This window comes from Stegastes partitus, unplaced genomic scaffold (assembly GCF_000690725.1).
Source record: "Stegastes partitus isolate 25-593 unplaced genomic scaffold, Stegastes_partitus-1.0.2 Scaffold37, whole genome shotgun sequence".
In the NCBI taxonomy this organism is placed as follows: Eukaryota; Metazoa; Chordata; class Actinopteri; family Pomacentridae; genus Stegastes; species Stegastes partitus.
In genome coordinates this window covers 1,079,529-1,099,942 of record NW_007577768.1, presented here as the reverse complement: position 1 = coordinate 1,099,942, position 20,414 = coordinate 1,079,529, and the positions used below count along the sequence as shown (strand labels likewise).

Genomic DNA, 20,414 nt, shown 5'->3' with positions numbered 1-20,414 from the left:
GTACATGTTGATGAATGCTTGATGAAGAACAGACTATTGCGTTGGTATGATTACCTTTCCTAATTTAGTTTTCTCTTTTTTCTTATCTTTGGGCCAAGTACTACTATTTTAAGTATGGCACGCCCAGTCATCTGGACCATTAACTTGTCTCACACCCCACTGGTTTCTTGGTGGTCGTGGAACACTACTATGATGCTACTGAAAAGCGACAGAGTCGCTGGGGAAGAAAAACTGTGTGAGTGGGGGGTGTGATTATTATTGTTTTTCTTTTTTTTGTGCCCTGTAAGTGTGTATTTACATGTGTGTATGGAGTGAGTATGGCTTAAGTTTGTGTGTGTGTGTGCTATTTTTTTTTTTTTTTTTCCTGGCAAGCATGTGCATAGATGATCTGCTCTTTCAGCGTGGGTATTATGCATTTATGTTATAGGATTAGCCATATCCTATTTCCACATTTAGATTTGCACAGAGGAGATACAATGTGAAATGAGGCATTAGTGCAGCTAGCAGGAATTGTCTGTTTCGATAAGCAACTGTGATAATGCGGTAAAAGACTTTCTGCATGGTCACCCAGACTAACGTTAGACATGACATCATTAGCACAGCGGGGTGGTTGTGTACTGTATTTGTGGCCTCGGCCCTCGTAATGACGGCGCTGTGCTACACTATGAGGTCTCTTCTGTGGTGGTAATTGTTTGAAGATTAGCATACAAAGAGATGGAGGTGTCAGGATCACAACTGTCGTTCAAGACTGTGCGGAAATTATAAGGCGGCTTGAAGGGGGTCTGAAAAAAAAGAGAGGGGGGATTGTGTACATTCAATTTTTGCTTAAGGAGCAGTAGTCTATATTTGTTGTGGGATTTGGGTTTCAACTGTTTCTCATTCCAAAATTAGATTTTCTTCAGTAATTCTGGGACAAAAATTTGAGGTTGCTGCGCGGACCTGGTTCACTCATTGGATGGCTTTTAAAGACCTTAATGTTTAGCGGCTCAATGCAATTGATTTGATTTATTATTATCGCTCCCAACCGCAATAATTTTTGTACAGTACCTGATCAGAAAGGCCTCATTTTACAATCCGTCTTTGTTTGCCCTTACGCTAATCTCTCACTGTTTCTTTATTTTGCCCCTTTTTTTGTCCTTTTTAAGGAATTAAAAAAAAAAAAAAACTGTCTAAAGGTTCATAGGATGAATGGGAAAGTATTTTTGAGAGAATTATATTTTGCTGGAAAACAATATTTAAGTACTTTGTCTAAAAATGATATCCTTTTTGTAAAATGAAATGTTATTGCATGCTTTTTGATGAGATGTTTACATTGTATTTAAAAAAAGGGAAACTTGTGCCTTTTTATCTCACCTGATTTACAATTTTACAGTATATATTGTAAATAATACAGCAAGTCCTTATGTTGAGTATAGTATAAAACATTTCTACTTTAACCATCTTGTTGGAATATTGGAAAAAAAAAAAATATGTGTTTCCCACTCGCCATGTTCTGTGTGTTGGATCACAGAGAAGAATTTACAGTAAGGGTTGGCACCAGAGAGGGCCAAATAGAGAAATGAATGTATCATACATTGTGAGAGACTTATGGAACTTACTACCTGAATGTTAGAGAGAGTACATTTCTTATGTTCTTATTAAGTAAAGTTATTTGATTTTGCATCTTTTTTTTTTTTCCTTTCTTTTTTTTTTTTTTTTTACTTTTTGCATCATTGTTCACATGGCTCAAAGAAAAAAAAAAAATCAAAAAGTATTTCTTATTTTGTAACAAGATGTACTAAGTGATGGATCCTCGTTGCTGTTAAAAATGATTTCCTAACCCATGGCGGTATTGTTGATGAGCACTACAATAAAATCAAGAAGTCACAAACTATTGAACCTGGGATACGTGAAAGAAAGTTCTTGACTTTTTAGATTGAAAACTTTGTGCACACACAGAATGAAAGAATGGACAGATGGAGATTGTAGTGTACCTGACATCTGGCCAATTCAAAATGTGACTGTTCATCAGTTGTTGGACATCTTGCACTAACTGCCAAAGCAAGGTCCAGCTACAAAATCAATTATTTGACCCAAAGAATGGAAATGTAAAAAACAAACAAACAAAAAAACGTTAGGATTGTTGGTACAGGTGGTAGCAGATTCTTGATAATGGTGAATGATGTTATCGGTGATGTTATCAAGGCCCTTTAAGACCCTTCAGCCCTCGAGAAATATAAGCTCTGACTGGTGGTTACATGTTTTGTTTTTTTTGGCTACCTGAAGGCAGTTTCACATTTTGGGAAATATACTGTTTTCTTGCTGAGAGCTGGATGAGAAGATCAATACCACTGCACTGTCTATAGGATAAATATAGTCCTGCATGGTCTGGCTGCACCTCAGCATCATTCTGCTATAGGTGGGAAGAAAACACTCTGGCTTGGTTTTTATTTCCTTAAAACCAATCGTGTTGGGCGGAGTCAAGCCAAGGATGCAGCAATGGTGTTCCATAAAAATAATGACGGGTTGAACTGTTTTATCGGAACATTTGCTTGCAGGGAGACGAGAACTGTCACACCGACATGGTGAAAGGAGAGAACTTTCACTTGACACAATGTCAGTTGAGGCTCAAGGCCAAGACGTTTGAAAATGAAAAGGGTCTGTGGTGCAGAGCTGGACAGAAGTGAGGTCACCAGACATCTGCAGCCCCACTCTGAACCTCGACTTAAAGGTCGTGGCTCAAGGCTACAAAAGCCACTGAAACTCTAACAACACTATCAAGAAGGGTTTATCTGCAGCCTCAGACTATCCAACGCACCCCCTTATTCTAAGCCTGACTTAAGCCTAACCTTATCATAAAGTTAACATAACCTATTCATAACATTAACAGTGTAAGCATAACCTTAAGAACATGTCTTCACCTCAAAATGTAAAAGTGATGTTGGTATAATGCGGTTCAGGTGACGTGCAGTACCAGGCGACTGCAGATAGATGGAGTTGGAACAATAAGTGGCCGAGTTCATCGTGGGTAACGCCAAAGTCAGAAAAATGACATTGTAAATCGGTGGAGTTCTCTTTTCGGGGGGACAGATCTGAAAATGGTATTGAACTTCTCACCTGACTCTCTGCAAAAAGCAAATATTTCCCAAAGTGCCGAACAAATCCTTCAGAGAACCTAGATTAACGTACTGTTTATTTAATGGTCATCAATCAACACCTACTGCAAACTAGAAAATACAACCTTTCCCATACTCGAGGGAGCGACGTTATCTTCAGAGCTGTCTGCTTCTAAATTTACTCTCTTTTTCGGCGTGGATGACTCAGAATTTTCCAACTGCTGTTTCACAGTACACTATTGCGTCACTGTATGTGGAGTCACGTCATTGCCATTTTCCTGTTCACAGTAATGAATCGGGTGCAGAGAGACTAAGCCATATCTCCACAGCCATGGCAGTGCATTTCTTATTAATATATACAAATGCTTTTTTTTTTTTCCAATTCCAAAAAATGACTTTTTACTCAGATGCTTTGTACAATATTTCTCAGCAAACTATCCAGCAAACATACAGTAGACATCCCTCACCATGAACCAATAAAACATCTTTGAAACCAGTTAATACTGTATATCTTGATGCAGATATTGCCATACTTGTGTTTGCAAAACTATTGCAAGATTCTAATAAAACCGTTAAATTGATCATTTGATGTCATGTGTTCTGTTTGTATATGTATGTTAGGTGTGTGTGTGTGATGATATTTATACCAGGAGACTGAAGCGAGGACAGGTGCCCTAAAAAAAAATGGGCTGTTTGATCTGGATGAATTTTGAAACAGCTGCATTTGGTGGCTGGGGAGGATAATGAGCCAAAAAACACAAGTGTTAGCATGGGAAAACAGAAATGATGTGGAGCAGCAGCAGGTACAACAGTCACAAAGAGAGGAGATGAGGAGAACAAAGGAGAACGGGAAGAGAAAAGAAGAAAAATGACAGAGAGGAAGCGTGCAAGCATGAGACTTTTACAGTAAAACGTTGCCTGTGGAGAAAAATCACCATTAACCTTGTTAAAGGCTGATCTGAAAACACGCCTGCTTTGCCAGACTGTAGAGCAGACAGTATTACTTTTTTGCTCATTTTTTTTTCTCTCTCTCCGAATCCACAGCCCTCTCCAAATCTCCCCCAGATTTCCAATTGCTTTCACTTGTAGTCGTGCCAGATAAACAGAATCTATTGGATCAGGCTGATTTCACGGCTGCACCCGCGCACATGGCGGCTTCTGTGGCCCACTTTCTGAGCTGAGGGTTTTTGTTTTTTTTTTCCCTCCACAGTCGCTCCTTTATGTTTGAAATTCACTTTTCTCCAAATTCCCAGTCAGTTTTCACCCCCAATAACGCATCAAGTCTTATGATGATTTTATTTGAGCTTTGCACTCCGAAGGAACCACACGAAGACACAGGAAAGTATTAAGTTAGCGTAACCTCGACACCAGCACGTTTGGGGAAATTCACACACATTTGGTGGCACTTTAGTTGTGTCATTTTCTCACAGTTACAGGTAACCGGCTGTAGAGCTTTGATCTGAGCTGAGTCACGGTGTGGCGTGTTTTCGGGCTGAAGGACACTGCGTCATGGGAGGTAGAGGACAGCTGGCACACAGCCAGGACAAGGAGGTGAGAAATGAACACGTCTATCTGGATTTTTTTACTCAAACACACCTACATCTAGTCTAAATGGACACGGTGACACTGATGTATACATCATCCCAGTCTGACACACACTGATGCATAATGCATGCGGAGACACACAAATCACCACAGGTAAAGCAACTTCAGACTCTAGTCATATGAAGGCAGCTCAAAGGCCTCAGATGTGAAGGTGACGCACCCAAATTAACACTATTGTTCAAATTCACACAGAGAACTGATAAATGCACGGCGCTTAAAGACCCCCTCCGGTGACAATCAAGTACTTTAGCTTGTTAACATGTCCATATGGTGTGTTTGATACGCTGGAGGACACAGCACGAGCACACAAAAGCAGCTACGGCTCAACATTTCCACCTTGAAACTGCAATGTACCGATGACAATCTCAAAAAACACACGGATTTAGACTTCCAGGATTTCATATCAAACCTAAGGAACCAATCATGTAAACTTGCAAGGTGGGACTTTCCGCATCATTGTTCCTCTTCAGATTCAGTTTCCCGTTTGAACATGTATGGCTGAATTCATCCAACTATCAAAACATGCCATTGTGTAGCGCAGAGTAGCTGAGCAGAGTTGAAAGGGAAGCTGGTGTGCTCGAGCAGCAGCGAGTGGCGGATGGGCGGGTGAAGACCGAGGCAGGGACTCGATAGATTTGGTGCAGAGTCACATGAAAGCCATTTGAAGGCAAGGAAGGAGTCTTTATCATGGAGGGAAAAAACTAAATGTGTAACTTTGAAACACACAGATGAATTTTAGCGGTTTAATTAATGACCGAGGACTTCCCTCATTTCTTAAATTACTGTTAGGGCAACAGAAAAGTGAAGCCCTGACTGAAGGGAAGACAACATGTCGAGGAAAAAACAGACAGGAGTTTTAATTACTACTGAGAGACAGACAGGGAGGCAGAAGAAACGGGAGAAAGGAAGGCAGCTAGAGCAACGTGGCATGCTTTCTGACAGACAGTCCAAAGCAGAGTGAGAGGCAGGCAGGGCGGATGTCTCTATGATTCAGCAGTATTCCGGCGGAGGGAAGATGATGAAGGGCCCCGGCGGTGGATGCTCGCAGTGATTCTGGGGGAATATTTTGCCCAAGTCATTAACTCTGCCTCATTTCATTACGTTATCACCGCGTTGCTCCAGCAAGTCGGTGGACATGCGTCGAACCAAAACCTAAGTCACAACCTTTAATATCGCTCTAAGTGTGTGTGTGTGTTTATCCTGCTAAACAGTGCATCAGTCCACTTATTGGAGGTCTGAGCGTGGTGGTGGTGGTGGTGGTGGTGGTGGACCGATGGTAATTATGTAACTGAGGCCAAAGCGCTGAGATCTGGAGGCCATTTGGTGTGTTAATTACACAGATGTAGTCTAAGAATTAACATGCATGAGGCTGAGATGTTAATGGATCGGGGAGGAGGAGGTGGATTAGCGTGTTTTCCTCTGTGAAAGATTACCATCTATTTTTAATCCCCTTATGGAAAGTTATTTTGGAAGCAGCTTTTAGTCAGATGGACCAGTGCAGGTCAATATAAAGAGGAAGGCTTACATTACACTACATGGCTCAGTGTGTCAGTACCGGCTGCAGAATGAATCTGCATTTCACCAGTCACTTTATTCTTAGACTCTGTAGGAATCTGGGGGCTGTCTCAGTCACACGATGGATGAGTCAGCAAAAAAAATTTAAAAAATAAAAAATTAGATTTCACATTAACCAAGTTATACATATTTCCCAATTGTAAAGTTAAACAGTTACACATAATTAGAAATCTCAGTCAGTGGGTGTTTTTTCTCATTTCTCTTTGATCCATACATAATGTGTAGGCTTTAATTTGAAAAACAATACAATCTAAAAGGCTGCTGTAACCGTCATCAGCACCATTAGAGCCGGAGATAATAAGAAGTAAGAATTGCTTTCAATAATTTAAAGAAAAATGTGATTAGGCCTTATTATTGCATAATTAAAAATCATTTATCACTTTTTTTTTGTGGCAAGAATACACAATACAGTAAAAGAAAAAAATCTTTATTTGTTTAACATTGATCAACAGGATACCCAAAGGTAAAAAAAAAAAAAAGAAGAGACAAGTCAAGACCCTTTATGAACTTCATAAATCAATGTCTTAAATTCTTGTAACTGCAATTGAAAACACCAACAAGCCGTTGAACCAAAGTAAAAGTGTTTTTCTGAACAGCTGAGGGATGAAACCTCATGTGATGTGCTAAAACCAGTCTAAAACCTGCCCATCACTTAACGGCAGTAGATGTACTTGGTCATAACTCCTTACAGTTTAGGCTATGAACGCTGAACACATGTACAACTTGATGTAAATTCCTATTCAGAACTGCATTTCGAGGTCTTGCTGATGATAAAACATTGATTTCTAATGAACATAAAGTCATAGTAAAATACAAAAATTTCAACTTGGTGGGAGTGTCTCATTTCTCTGCTCCGAAGAAACCGAGCAACGTTGAACATACGCTTTTAAAAACAAAGAAAACAGATCATCTGACAGGGAAAACACTTGGTTTCAATCATTGCTATCTACTGAAATTCACCTCTGTTCACACTGCTGGATGCGAGCGTTTAACACAACAGGGTTCATCAGGCATCGGAGGCGTTTCGCTGTGTTTCTGTAGGGAGTGCACCAAGAACAAAACAGTACAGAGTGTATTAAAAATTCAAAACTCATGCAATCAATGCGCCAATTAAATAAAATAAAATTACAGTAGCGATGTGCCTCATTTTTCAATATCTAGATATTCTTGAAAACAACAGTAGAATACAACATTATATACGTGAAAGCAGTAACACTCCAATTTTCATACATACCCGTACAAACATTTACACTTGTGGTGTTTTTATGGCTAAGGCACACAGGTATCTCTAATCTTTAACCAGCTGAAAACAAATTTGCGTCATTGTCAAGAGGGTCAAGAGCTCCAGTGCTGACATTCTACCTTACAGTTTCTGAAGATCCCCCTTTGACTTTGAGCTCATGGATACCATGTATAAGTGGGCAGACGCAGAGAGCGACGCACGCTCATTCTCTGGTTCTGCTACGAAGTTACTTGGATATTTCGAGGCTACAGCATCTTCATGTACAGCAGAACACTGTAAGTGCAATCCCATTTTGCAGTTACAACGGGTGAAACTCATGCGAACACTTGACCGAAATAAATTCCTGTTTGCACATGCATCACAAAGTGTACTTGCCAGCCGAAATGGATATACTTGTGTCTGGAATAGTCCACCAATAATAACGTGTAATGTCATTTGATTGAGAGAAGTCAGGGCTTTGGATATATAAAAAAAAAAAAAAGCTCTATTGTGAGTTGAGTTGAAGCACGTGCATCTTTTCATACTCCGTCCCAGTGAACGTGATAAAACATGTCCATAAATATTTCCATTTGGTTCTACAGCATCTCCACATAGTTTTCAGGGATGAGGCCCCTCTTTCCCTCCAGCTCCCCCTCCAGCCAGCCCGGCTCCCTCGACTGGGTCACTGCAGGAGAGGACACAGCGTCACCAGGGGGGACAATACCAGAGGGAGGGTGAGGGTGGGGGACAGACAGAGGACACGGGGCCTCCAGTGAGTACATGTGCACGTGTTAAAGTGAAGAGAGCAGAGGTTGAAATGAGGATACAGTGACCATGCTGTTACACTAAACTACAGCCTTCTTATCTTCACGGCGCATCTCAGGTCTGTTTTTGGATCCTTTTGTGTTTTGTTTGTTTTGTTTTTTAATTTCACCAGAAGCTGAATCTCGGCAGCAGAATGCAGCTTTCAGTAACTGTTATGACGCAAAACGTGAAAATAAAACAACTAGTTTTGAAAAGTCCAGCAGCAGCCTTGTTTGTCTTTTGTTTTGCAATTTTTCAGTCTGCTAAAAAACTAGAAGTGTAAGGAAGTTAAAAGAACCACTTTTTTCCCTCATGAATGCGCACACACACACACACACACACACACACACACACACGAGTCGACCCGCCACCAAAAAGTAAAAGATCTGATCTTGTTATCAATCCAAAAGTGACTGACAGCTCCTCGGGATTAAAAACAATCAGTTGGTCATTCGTTGTTAATGCATCATTCATTTGTTTTAATCAGGTTTGTTTGCATTTAATACAGCAAAATGGTTTTATTTTCTTAAATATAACTAAATCTGTAAGTCTACACGCTCAAACAATTTCAGACTGGGCAAGAGGGTTTAAGAAAAAATAAACAATTCAGAGATGTTCTCCCAATTTTAAGGGTAAGGAACATCCACATATGGTAAATTCTACTTTACACAAACTCTATATACAGTGACTTGGTAAAGTATTCAAACCTCTTGACCTTTTGCACATTTGTTATGCACACAGCGGAGACTAAAAAATTTTGAAATATCTCCATAGCACAGCAAAACATGCAAAATGTCAAGGGTCCTCAAGAGCAAGACGATGTTTAGTTAATGAAAACCTCATCACGTAACATTTATGTAACAATGTCAAGTACTTCCTTTGATGCCTGATTGAATAAAGAAGGACAGAATGTAAGCAAAACTATACTGAAAAGCTCCACACTTTTTTTTTCTTTTTTTTTTTTTTATCAGGGGTAACTGGAGATTTAAGTTGAGATCTAAAGAGAGACACTTGAGCAAAACTTTTGCTAAACAAAAGTGTGGAGCTGCAAAATAAAGTCGGAGGAAAAGGAGACGGGCCGTAGAACATGATTCAGTTTAGTTTATGGTAATGTGATACTTTACTATACATTTGGTGTTTAATATTTTATAGAGCTCATGTTTATAAGTTTCTAAATAAAATTCAGCTTGTTTTAGATTTCGCGATTGTTTTCATTTCGTTTAAACAGTTTCAGCCAACAATGAAATATTGATGTACCTGTACGAAGCAGGAAAGAAATGCATGTGCAAGTGTCTATATGTACATATATATATTTATGTACATATATAGACACACACAGTGTATCTCATAAAAGAGGGTTTTGACAAAAAAAAAGGAACTACAAAATCCTCATTTCCTCTGAGAGTGATTAAAGCTCAGTCGAGCCTCTTCCCAGAGACATTCTCCCGCCCCACCACTCGCCGTTCTCCCTCTCCTTGTCTCATCTCTATGTTCAATTGGAGATCAGATTGGGTGTTCGGTTTTCCTCCAAATCCAATATGCCGGGGCTGGTTCTGAGTGAGCGACTGGTGTAGGCGATAACACTTACCAGCGTTGAATATTGCGCCGACCTGGAAGGAGAGCTCAGAGTCGTGCTCAGCCTCACATGGGTACACTGCCTTGGCTTTCCTGCTGGTGACACTGAAAAATGAAGGCAATCAGTGAGCTGGCGGAGCTTTGGGGAGGATTACCGCACAGTTCAATCTGGGCCCGGGGCCTGCTTGTTCATTCACTCACTAGCCTGAAACAGCAGAAATGGGCCAGGCTGGAAAATAAGCAAAAGTACTAAGAGAGGAGCCGGGCCACTACACACTCCTGTCTTGCCCTATCTCCAGTCTAGACAGACTAGGGAGCGAGTCAAAACACCCCGAGATGCACCTGTGTGTGTGTGTGTGTGTGTGCGCGCGCATAAACACAATGAGGTGCAGCGCTGTTTGTGGCAGGTTTTGTACAGCCGAAAAAAGGCAGGGACACATCAGGTCCGCGCAGCAGACAACCATCTATGGTGAGATAATTAAAAAGTAGCGGGGGGATTCTAAAGTAGGTTTTGCACACAAACACAGATAGAAAAGAAATCTCCCTCCACAGTGCTTCAGCTTTTAAATTCACATTTGTGAGCTTAGAAGCAGCATTTTAAATCAGTTTGATGTAAAAGAGCGCCGTCAAAGAAACCATATTCATCGCTCTGCAAAGGTTAGTAAAAAGACGTATTTATGCCATTCCATTCGCAAAAACATAAAAACTGTTTCCACAGAAAGGTTGTTTTGCCCACCATTGCAAACCGTTATCTCAAATGCCAGCAACATTACCATGTCGAAATTGTGTCTTCAACACACGATGCCCTGATAAATATTTCATATTCTTTCCGCAGAACAGCAACAATGCGGGATGAGAAAGGAGAAAGAAGATATACAAACTGGAAAAAAAAAAAAAGTTTGTGGTCACAGAGTTGTCAATACAACAATGCTCAGCCAAGTTCTCGAATTCAGAATTTTGGAAGAATGCACCCATGTGGAACCACATTTGGAAAAATGAAGACTTGTATTTATATGAAAATGACATTAATGGATTGCCCACAGAATGCCCATGCATATTCCTCAGCAACATTTGAAGGCATTCAAAAATGAATTCACCATTTATTCTGAAGCAAGTAGAGCAATGGATCAACGTAACGGACAGACTGTCTACACAGTCCCATGCACTTCCCTCAGATACCATTTGTGGCTTGACAAGGAAGAAGGCTGCTGCTGCTGCTGTAGCTATAACCAATACTTGTGTTGCATTAAATCCCTCAAAGGTACCCAAATTACAGGAAGGTGAATGTGTGAAAAAGTCAGGGAGAATACTAATGCGCAAACTGCATGTGGATGTTAAACGAGTGAGGGAGTTGGTCATTCTGTTGCGCGAACGTGAAAGATAAGACGGGCAAGCAAGTAATGGAGCAACTAAGTGAAGACTGAGCGAGTGAAAGAATCACAGTGTATGACATTTAACAGTTATGTGAGTGTGAAAGTGACTAATCGCAACAGAAATATGGAAAAAGGGGATGGAAAAAGTAGTCATCTGAAATGATCAAATTTAGTTAGGACGAAAACAACAAAGAACGGCGTCTTACGTCTCCTCTGGCTTTTCTTTTTCAGAAGCAGCAGTGGTGGCGGCAGGCTGGCTCTCTCCTGATGCTCGGGGAGCAGGCTCAGGACCTGTAGGGGATCTGAACACACAAAACACCACAGTTTGGTCAGCACATGTTCTATGGTGAAGTCGACTCACTGAAATCATGGTGGACCATTCCATGATTAAATCCATCAGTGCCTCCCACTTCACTCCTTCAGAATTAGTTGAATTTTTTTTAAGTACAAAATTGTAATATAATCAATATTTTCCATGCTGCAAGCCCTGAGAGAACACAGGGGTGGCTCAAAATTTCTCACTTAGTATTTCATGTAATTTTTTTTCCAGCACATTTGAGCCCTCATACTTTCCAAAGTACACAAGACAGCCATGTAAAACTTTCAGGGCTGGTAAAATACATTTGAGCGCTGGTTTAAAAAAAAACTGCAATCAAAATCAATTTTACATCCATTCCAAGTGTCACAATTTAAACTCAAAATCTCAGCACAGATTTTTTTTTTATAGTCCCCCGTAAGAATCCAAATCATGGAATATATCACCAAAACTGCACCAACATAATGCAGAGTAGAAAACAAGCACTGGTATCCTGGATGTGTTATCTGTTGTCTGATATTTCACTCGAGAAAAACTGTAAAAAGTGCATTTTGTGTAAACATTGAAGGGTCATGCCACCATGTGGGGTAGGTGGTTGGTCACAAGCTACAGCACATAAAAAACCTAATTTTTCCCTACATCTTATTACCAGGCTTATCTTTTAGTCATGATTCCTTCTGCATCAAAGCCATATTCTAATATAGACCTATCTTAGCTCTCGCAAATTGGTGTTCACATGTTCTATAAACAAGTGAGGAGCATTACGAGCTTGTTTGAGACTCTTTCTAACGTTACTTTCATAATGTCAGTTTGTATTGTTGGTCTACTTCCACCATCAGATGATGAACAACAGTGATGATGTGTAATCTTGCTAGCCAACACTTTTCTTGCTTTTCTACTGGCCAAGGAAAATTTGTCCGGGAACTATCATGGGTTGTAATTCCTTGAGTGAACAGAATCTAAATTTTTACTTTTACGCTGTCAAAAAATGCCTGTATTAGAGAATTATTTTGACACAGAAGGAATCAAGGCTAAAAGATGAGTCTGGAGATGAAATGTAGGTAAAAAATTAGACCTTTCATCTGCTGAAGTTGGTTTTAGAGAAAAATCATGTTGAGCAAAATTTAGATTTTGCTTGTGACACCTGAAATGGGGGTAAAATGATGGTTCAAATTGGTCGTAGTTTTTAGCAATTTGAAAAATGTGATTTTCAGCCCTAAAAATGTCTTCTGAATATCTACTTTACATATGAACTTATCAGTGCTCAAAAATGATGAAAAAAAGCAATCGCAGATTTAGAAACTTGAAATTTTGACATACCCCAATGTACCTCAAGGGTCTACAACTTCTGGCCTGAAAGAGCCGTACATGTTCATAACATGAAGGTAAAATTTTGAATGGCTCAATTAAAGATACTTATCTTACTTTGCATTTTTTTAAAAAGCTAAATTTGGTGTCAGATAGGAATTTCATTTAGATTTGGCTGATCTTAAATGGAACAATGCTGGTACGTTTGTGAGTAAGACCTACGACAGCACAGTGTTCTACGACGGGAAATTTCCATCAAAACAGTACAATAACAGCATTAATGTCAAGGTGTGTTTGCACATAGCGTTTTTTTTCCCCAGCTGCCATCATGCTTTCTGGATAAAAAAGATGCAGTGTTTCATACACTGTTCAATTTTTCAGCAACTATTGTAAGCGTTGGAAGCAGAGCAACAAGTAAGCAAAATCGAACTACCTGTTGTTTTGGAGACAAGTAAGAAGTAAGTTTCTACAAGAAACCGGTGTCTCAAGGGGAGAGAAAATCAAACCAAAACTTTGACTGGAGTGTAGTCAGCGAGGGTGTTCTACCTCAACCTGATCCATAATTTGAACGAACTCAGTCTGAATGTTTTGTCTGTTAAAGACACGATAAGAACTTAAGATCCATTAACAATTATAAGCATTAATGAAATGTCAAGATTTAGAAGAGAAGCATCTGCATAATAGTATAATATCTTTTTAATTATAGGTAATTATATATTATAAATAAAAAAATATATATCACAAATTATAAATCCTCTTCAGTGACAAAGAAAGAATAAATATTTGATCTTGTTTCATCCTCCGGTACGGCAGCTACATGCAGGAGGACCCACACTCTGCATTCTCATTGTGTGCAAGCTGTACGTTTGCCCTAATAAAAAGGACAGCAGGCTTCCATAAATTAAATCATCCACTCCACTCCATCTGCCAAAAAGCCTCTTCAAAAGGACCAACTCTCAGTCATTACCCATATTAACCTGAAAAGTAAATTCAAAGAGCAACGTTGATATATTTATCTGACGATCCGAAATCTAAACCTAATACAAAGAGATTCATTTGACCTGTATTATGGCTTAGAAACGTCTTGCGCTCAATAACTCAAACCGACTAGTAACATTAGACGAGATGTTAAAGCCCATCCCATCAACTTGTCCAAAATAATGACAGACTAATAACAAATTCTTCAGCTGAAATCTTTGGGATAGATTGTGTCTGTAAAACTCAGAGGGAGCAGATTTAGACTAAAAGATGCAAACAGACACAAATGAATTAAACATGTTTGAACTTAGGAGGAATATTCATACATGGGCCAGTTCTTTGTTTTTTTTGTACAGAAAAAAGGCCAAAATGAAATTCTAATTGCAACCGCCACTAAGACTGACATTAAGCAACTGCATTTGATATAATAATTACATTTGACCATAGAGCAAGGCTGTTTTAAATGAAATATATATTAGAAAGCATTCTTACAGAATAAAAAATAAATAAATCAAGAATTTTTTACCGTCACTATTGTCACTGCACTTAACAATGTACACATGATTACACATAATAGACATGAAGGATTACTGACTAGTTTGATGAGTGTGGAAGTGATGTGAAACATATGCAGTGATCTTAACACTCATCAGAACTGAACACATCTAAAGTCTGACAGTGCTCTCCACCATCAACCTAAAAAATAGAGAATAAATATCTTTTGGAAAAATACAGCTCATTTTCCACATGTTTGTGGAATCTCTGCCAAGAAGCACTGAAGACGCTCTAGAGGCTCTTCATGCTCATTTTTTCTATGATTTGTCCCCCATGCATGTACATCCGGTGCCTACAGTGATGCGTAGAACTTCTACAACACTTTGACTACAGTTTCATCTGTTACAGTAGTAGCTGTGCTTTACGCTGGCTGTTGTCTGGGCCAACAAGTCTATGGCTAACCCACAGGAAGGAGGTAGGGGTCCTGGTAAAGGCAGAGTGCAGAGGAGGAGAGCAGGAGTCTAGCCAGGCTTCCCTCTGTGTTCCATGCCTGCCCCAGGGCCAGTGCTAATACAGCACATAATGAGCAAATTGCTCCTAGCTGCCGCTCCCATAGAGACGTTAATAAAGGCAATTAGAGGGAGCAGCTGGGGAGGGGCTGGAGGTTGAGAGGATGTTGTGAATAGTGGTTATGTTGGCACTGGTGGAGGAGAGAGAGACATGGCCTTGAGGGAGAACATGGTAGGGGATCTTACGTGGACATAGGTGGAGGTGAAAACACAGTGCTGGACTCACGCTTTCTGTCCCCCCTCTGCATTGCTTCCTCCCTTTGTTTCTTCCCCTGCCTTTCTCTCAGTGCGCTTGTCCATCCCCAGCGGTGGCTGCTCCGTTCAGGCCTGGCCTGACTGTGGGTGATTTATAGCTCTGCAGCAGTGTGGGGCCACTGTGGTGCTCAGCTGCTCCACATCAGCATGGGGGGACAGTGCGCTGCAGTGCAGCAAATCCACTCATTAACCTAGGCCCAGGCACAACCACTGTCTGCCTGGTTCAGAGCCAAAAGAAGGCAGCGCAGAGGAGCACCAACACTTGACCCACCTGCAGGTGAACTTACTCACCGACACAAAAAGCTCTGAATAAGGTGGTATTATAAACAGAAAACACACACACACACGTATTTTAGAAAAGTTGACATCCATCTTACTGCTGCTTATTTCAGCTGGGAGAGGATGATACAGATCAAAGAAGATCTTTAAAATGAACAGTTAACTAAATAATTATAGAACAAACAGTTAGGGAAAATCAGTGAATGCCACATGGCTGCCCTAGAAACTTGTTAAATGTAACAGAGGTAAATGGATTCGTCCCAAAATTGCTTTCACAATTACAGCTAAGCCAAACCGAGGGAAATCGTTTGCCATTTCTCTTCAACAAAAATAGCATCAAGCTTTGAATTGCTCTTTCGTTGTTTTTACCCATCACAGGCCTAGCTAAGCTTTTTCTGCAAAGACGATTAAATACAATAAATGGGGACTTGAAAATGCACTGTATGCAAGGCTGGGATAAAACCCCCTTCCAGATGTTGGTAATATTCGTATACATAACAAGTTTTTAGGAATAGTAGGTTTTAAATTGTATATTTATATTTTATGTATATATGTTGTATTTTTTAAACATACATATTATAATATGAAGGAGACAATATAATTAATTCAAGGGCATCATTATAACAAGCTGCACTAGTGTTGCAAATACTGAATTCCAAACAGACCTGCAACTGGAGGTCTTCTGGTTAATAATTTTAAACACCGGTGTTATCACACATTATCACATGCTGCCAGGTTAGTAGCAGGGAGAAATTCATCAACAGAAGTGGTCTGCTGCTTCTCATTACTGCAGGAATTTCACCCTGCAGCATCCAAGCCTTGTTGATCCTGGCGTGGAGCTAACACGGGGATGAGCAGGGCTATCAACTGTCTTTCTACTAAAGGAAGAAGGGCAGCGGTGGGATTTAGTACTGTTTCTAGTAGAAAGTGGGATCAAACCTATCGCCAAGTTGCTTGCCCAGCCACCACCAGTTTGGGTGGGCAGGAAATAAGCTCTGATCCACCATTTTATGATCCACAGCTGTCTACCAGCGAGAGTCTTGGAGGGCTGGAGGTAGGGCAGAGGAGAGGAAGAGGGAAAAGAAAAAAAAAAAAAAAGGCCACAAAATGTAACCTCATTGGGTAGGACTTGGGGCAACGAAGCCACTGGGAGAGGCTGTGACTGAATTTAGGGAGAAGAGGAGAAATGAGGCGAGACATCGAAAATGACGGAGATGATAAATCGTGCCACAGTCCACACAGAATTATTGCATGATATAGTGAGTCAGGATGCATTTGTGTATGACCAGGCAAATTCTGCTGCAGCTATCCTGCAGGAAACTGACTAAAATACACTGTTTTCCAGGTGCGCTTTTGAGCACACCAGAGTGCAGATAACACATTTCTGAAAGTGGCTGGAAGTAATCTAGCAATTGCCATCCATACTGCTCTTTTTGGCCAGGACTGAAGCCGAAACCCTGGGTTCCACGCCAGAGAGGTGCTGTGCTAACAGGTCTCTACCATCTCACATGCTAAGATTTATGAGTGAACAAAGCCAGGGCGACACCCTGTGACATATGGCGCAAGTCTTCATAAAGGGACAGGGGCTGCGGCTATAAGGGTAAACAAGATGAATATCTCCCCAATGTCAATACGATTTACACGGCCAACGCACGGCCACCTGTCTCCCAAACAAATAAGAGCTGAGATTTACGACCTCCTCCCGGTTGCTCCTTCCGTCCTCCAACATGATGCCACATATGTGGGAAAGCACAAAAAAAAAATACCCGCAGGAAAAAAAGGAGTTGGTTACATAAGGAGTATAGAGCCTTGTCTGTCTAATCCTGCAACTTAGAAAAAAAAAAGAAAAAAACATGCCTACACACACAGGCGGGCACGCACCCACAGAGGTCAAAGAGAGAGGAATCACATTGTCCTCTGTCAAGTTGTGAGGTGGAATTGTTTTTATTTTACAGCTCTTTTCAGCTGATGGAGAAGGAGAAAGGGACAGTGAATGAGAAAAAGTCTATTTCAAGGTGAATCTGTAGACATGACACAGCAGAGTCTAACATCTGCAGCATAACCCAATAATTCATCTCTCACATCAGCATTCAAGACAAGTCATGGGCTGGAAACAACAAAAAAGGACCAAGGACTTAGTAGAGAGAGTGAGGACAGACAAGGAGAAGCCAGTGAGAGGCAAACTATCAAACTATTAATGCATTTTCCCTTAAGTACAAGAAACTAATAGCACGAACAATGGGGCTAACATTAACAATGCATTTCCCTTTACCTTAACTAATCATTTGTTTAATTTTTTCCTCACTCAGAAATAGTGACTGAGTCACATATGTGCAGGTTCTGTGTCAATTCATTGTGTTCAAAAATGTATTGCTGTTCATTAATAATGATTGTTTTTTTACTAAATGTTCGTTGTACCAGAGTGGCAAAGAGGGAACTGAGCTACACAAAATGCAGGAAAGTGTAACCCAAAAGTGTTTAGATGCATTTCCTATTTAATAATCTACAGGGGAAGAAGTTACTTGAGTCTGCCTTAAAGACACTATTTTCAGGTTCTCGTTGGAGTATGCATGCTAATATAGGAAGGATTCTGCTCTTCATTTTAGTCTGCTGCGACGTCAAACATAACTGTCAGTTAAGGTAACAAGTCTACATCAAAGTTACTGTCAGGCCAGAAGATATATATATAAATGCAGAGGAAGCATTTCATTTTGTGTCCCTTTAGGTAATGTAAGTTAGAATGATGACTCTATCGCTTTACTAGAAAACAATTAAATAAGTTAAACAAGTACAACTTCAAAAATCGAAATATTACACAGTTACGACTTAAACTGTGACCAAAACCCAACTGTAAAATTTCCAGTGTACTCCCACAATGAAACTAATATGAAATTAAATAATATTTCTAACACTAGCACTGTTGAAATAATAAAAATAATGTCACTAAAGGATGCAAGTGAATAAAAAAGAATGATCGATACAATTTAGCTAGAATTACCGCCTCGTGGTTGTGCGCCTCCGTCAATTAGTCAAATTGATTCGACTTGACTTTCTTGCTGTTCTCCTGTATGTGGACTGTATTTGTTGGTAAAGCTGTCAGTTTCTTGGATAAGTTTACAAACTTGACCAATAAAGCTGATTGTGATATAACACACAGTTGTAGCCAGTAGACAATGCTTGGAATATAGATGTAGATCCAAAGAAGCAACACAGAAGAGCTATTAATTCCCCACAGTTTAATAGGTGGGCAGCCCAAGATTCAGGATCTGACCAAGTGTAACTTATTGTCTCAATCTGTCCTTTTGTTTCTGAATTATGACACTGAATAATGACCAGCAAAGAGCTTTATGCAAAAAAAAATTGTAATGCCATAGAGTAGCTGACCTTTGACTTTTTGAATATTAAACATCATCACTTGGACATTTTTTTCTTAGTCGACATTTGTGCGAAATTCTGTTATAATGTATGAATGAGTTATGACCAAAAAGGTGTTTTGCGAAGTCACAGTAATCTTTGACCTTTTACCACCAAAATCTAATCACTTCTCTGTTCATTTCAAGTGTAGGTGGTGAATTTAAATCGGTGCCAAATTTTAAAGAAAGTCCCTCCAGGTGTTCTTGATAAAACTGTGTTCATGAGAACGGGATGAACGGATGGACACGGAGGTCTAAAATGTCTTTACGTCATACTTGTAGTTTGCCTGTGTTAAAGTGCTTTCAGTCAGTCCTCTGAATCACCACCCACATCTCTGACATGTTCAGTGATTCATGAAGTGAATGAATGAGTGGAGTAAAACCAAATGGCAACTCAGTCTGATTATGAGACTAAAGCAAAGACTAGTTTATGACAACGTGTTCTAATCAAACACTGGGGACACTTTACCTGCCAGAGTAATAGAACTGATCTGATGCACCAGAGGAAGAACTTTTAACATCAACACCCCAAAAATATTAAACTATGTAAGCCAAATGATAGAAAGAGACAAAAACTAAATCAGTAAAGAATCAAGAGTATCGTGCATTGCTGTATCATAGTGTAAATGGGCAACATTTCAGTGTAATCCCAACATTTCTCTTTTGTGACTTGTTTACTGTGGATGCACTGAACAGAACCTGAGTGGGTGCACAGTCACATATTGATTTGGGACTTGAGCATAGTGAAGCACTCACCTGGAGTTGCTGCCTGAGCTGAGGCTGCTGCTAAGTGGGGGGTGATCAGTCTTCTCTATAGGCGTCTCTGAGGCCGAGGCTGACGATGACTGGGACGATACGGACTCATTGCTGCCCATTGATGTCTCCTCTGTAGTGAGGCTGGAACAATCTGCTACTGCTGACACTGACAAAAAATAAATAAATAAATAAATAAATAAACAAATCAACCAGTGTTTGTTATAATTAATGGCATTTATTTATTAGTTTTATTCTACTGTGAGAGATTCTGCCTATTCCAGCTCCCTTATGATAGCTTACTTGATAAAACAGCTGAATAATTTATCAACACACAGGGCAACGCTGCACCAACAAGGGACTTTATGAATCAAACTGCTGTCAAAACAGGCGAGATTTACAATCAAGTTTGTATTGTTCATAGTTATACACTCTTGCAATCATACACAGGAACCTTAGAGACAGCTGGGAGATCCAAGCTCTTGTATTTCAATTTTACTGTCAAGTAAAGATCATGCTTCGGAGAGACGGGGAGACGCAAAAGGACTGTTAATGTGAAAAAGAAGCTGCTTTATTTGGATCATTGGTTCTCTTCTCCACAACAAACACATCAGCAATATGAAAGCATTTAAACCAAAAGCTGATATTCCATTAACACTGAACTGAATTTGTATTGGGCTTACAGTCTGATAATTACTAAAGGTAATACTTACAAATTCTATATTAATCTTGCATGCAACCACAACACTGCTGGCTTTATGCTTTTGACAGTTACACTTTGTTTAAATTGTGATTTTTA

The 20,414-nt window shown here is 39.9% G+C and overlaps 1 protein-coding gene across 3 annotated transcripts in view; it reads right to left on the bottom strand.

Annotated features, from left to right (window-relative positions):
• Window positions 1-6,686: 6,686 nt before the first annotated feature.
• The window catches only part of arhgap10 (Rho GTPase activating protein 10), a 62,840-nt gene continuing 49,112 nt past the window's right edge, over window positions 6,687-20,414 (bottom strand). Inside the window, exons 20-23 of one of the 3 annotated variants that reach the window (XM_008302794.1) lie at window positions 19,619-19,784; window positions 11,456-11,551; window positions 9,890-9,981; window positions 6,687-8,182 (exon numbers count right to left, since the gene is read on the bottom strand). In XM_008302794.1, the coding sequence (XP_008301016.1) occupies window positions 8,094-8,182; window positions 9,890-9,981; window positions 11,456-11,551; window positions 19,619-19,784 (443 nt within the window). In that variant the 3' untranslated portion in view covers window positions 6,687-8,093. The remainder of the gene's footprint in view (window positions 8,183-9,889; window positions 9,982-11,455; window positions 11,552-19,618; window positions 19,785-20,414) is intronic. The other 2 variants (XM_008302799.1, XM_008302803.1) reach the window with 2 other exon arrangements.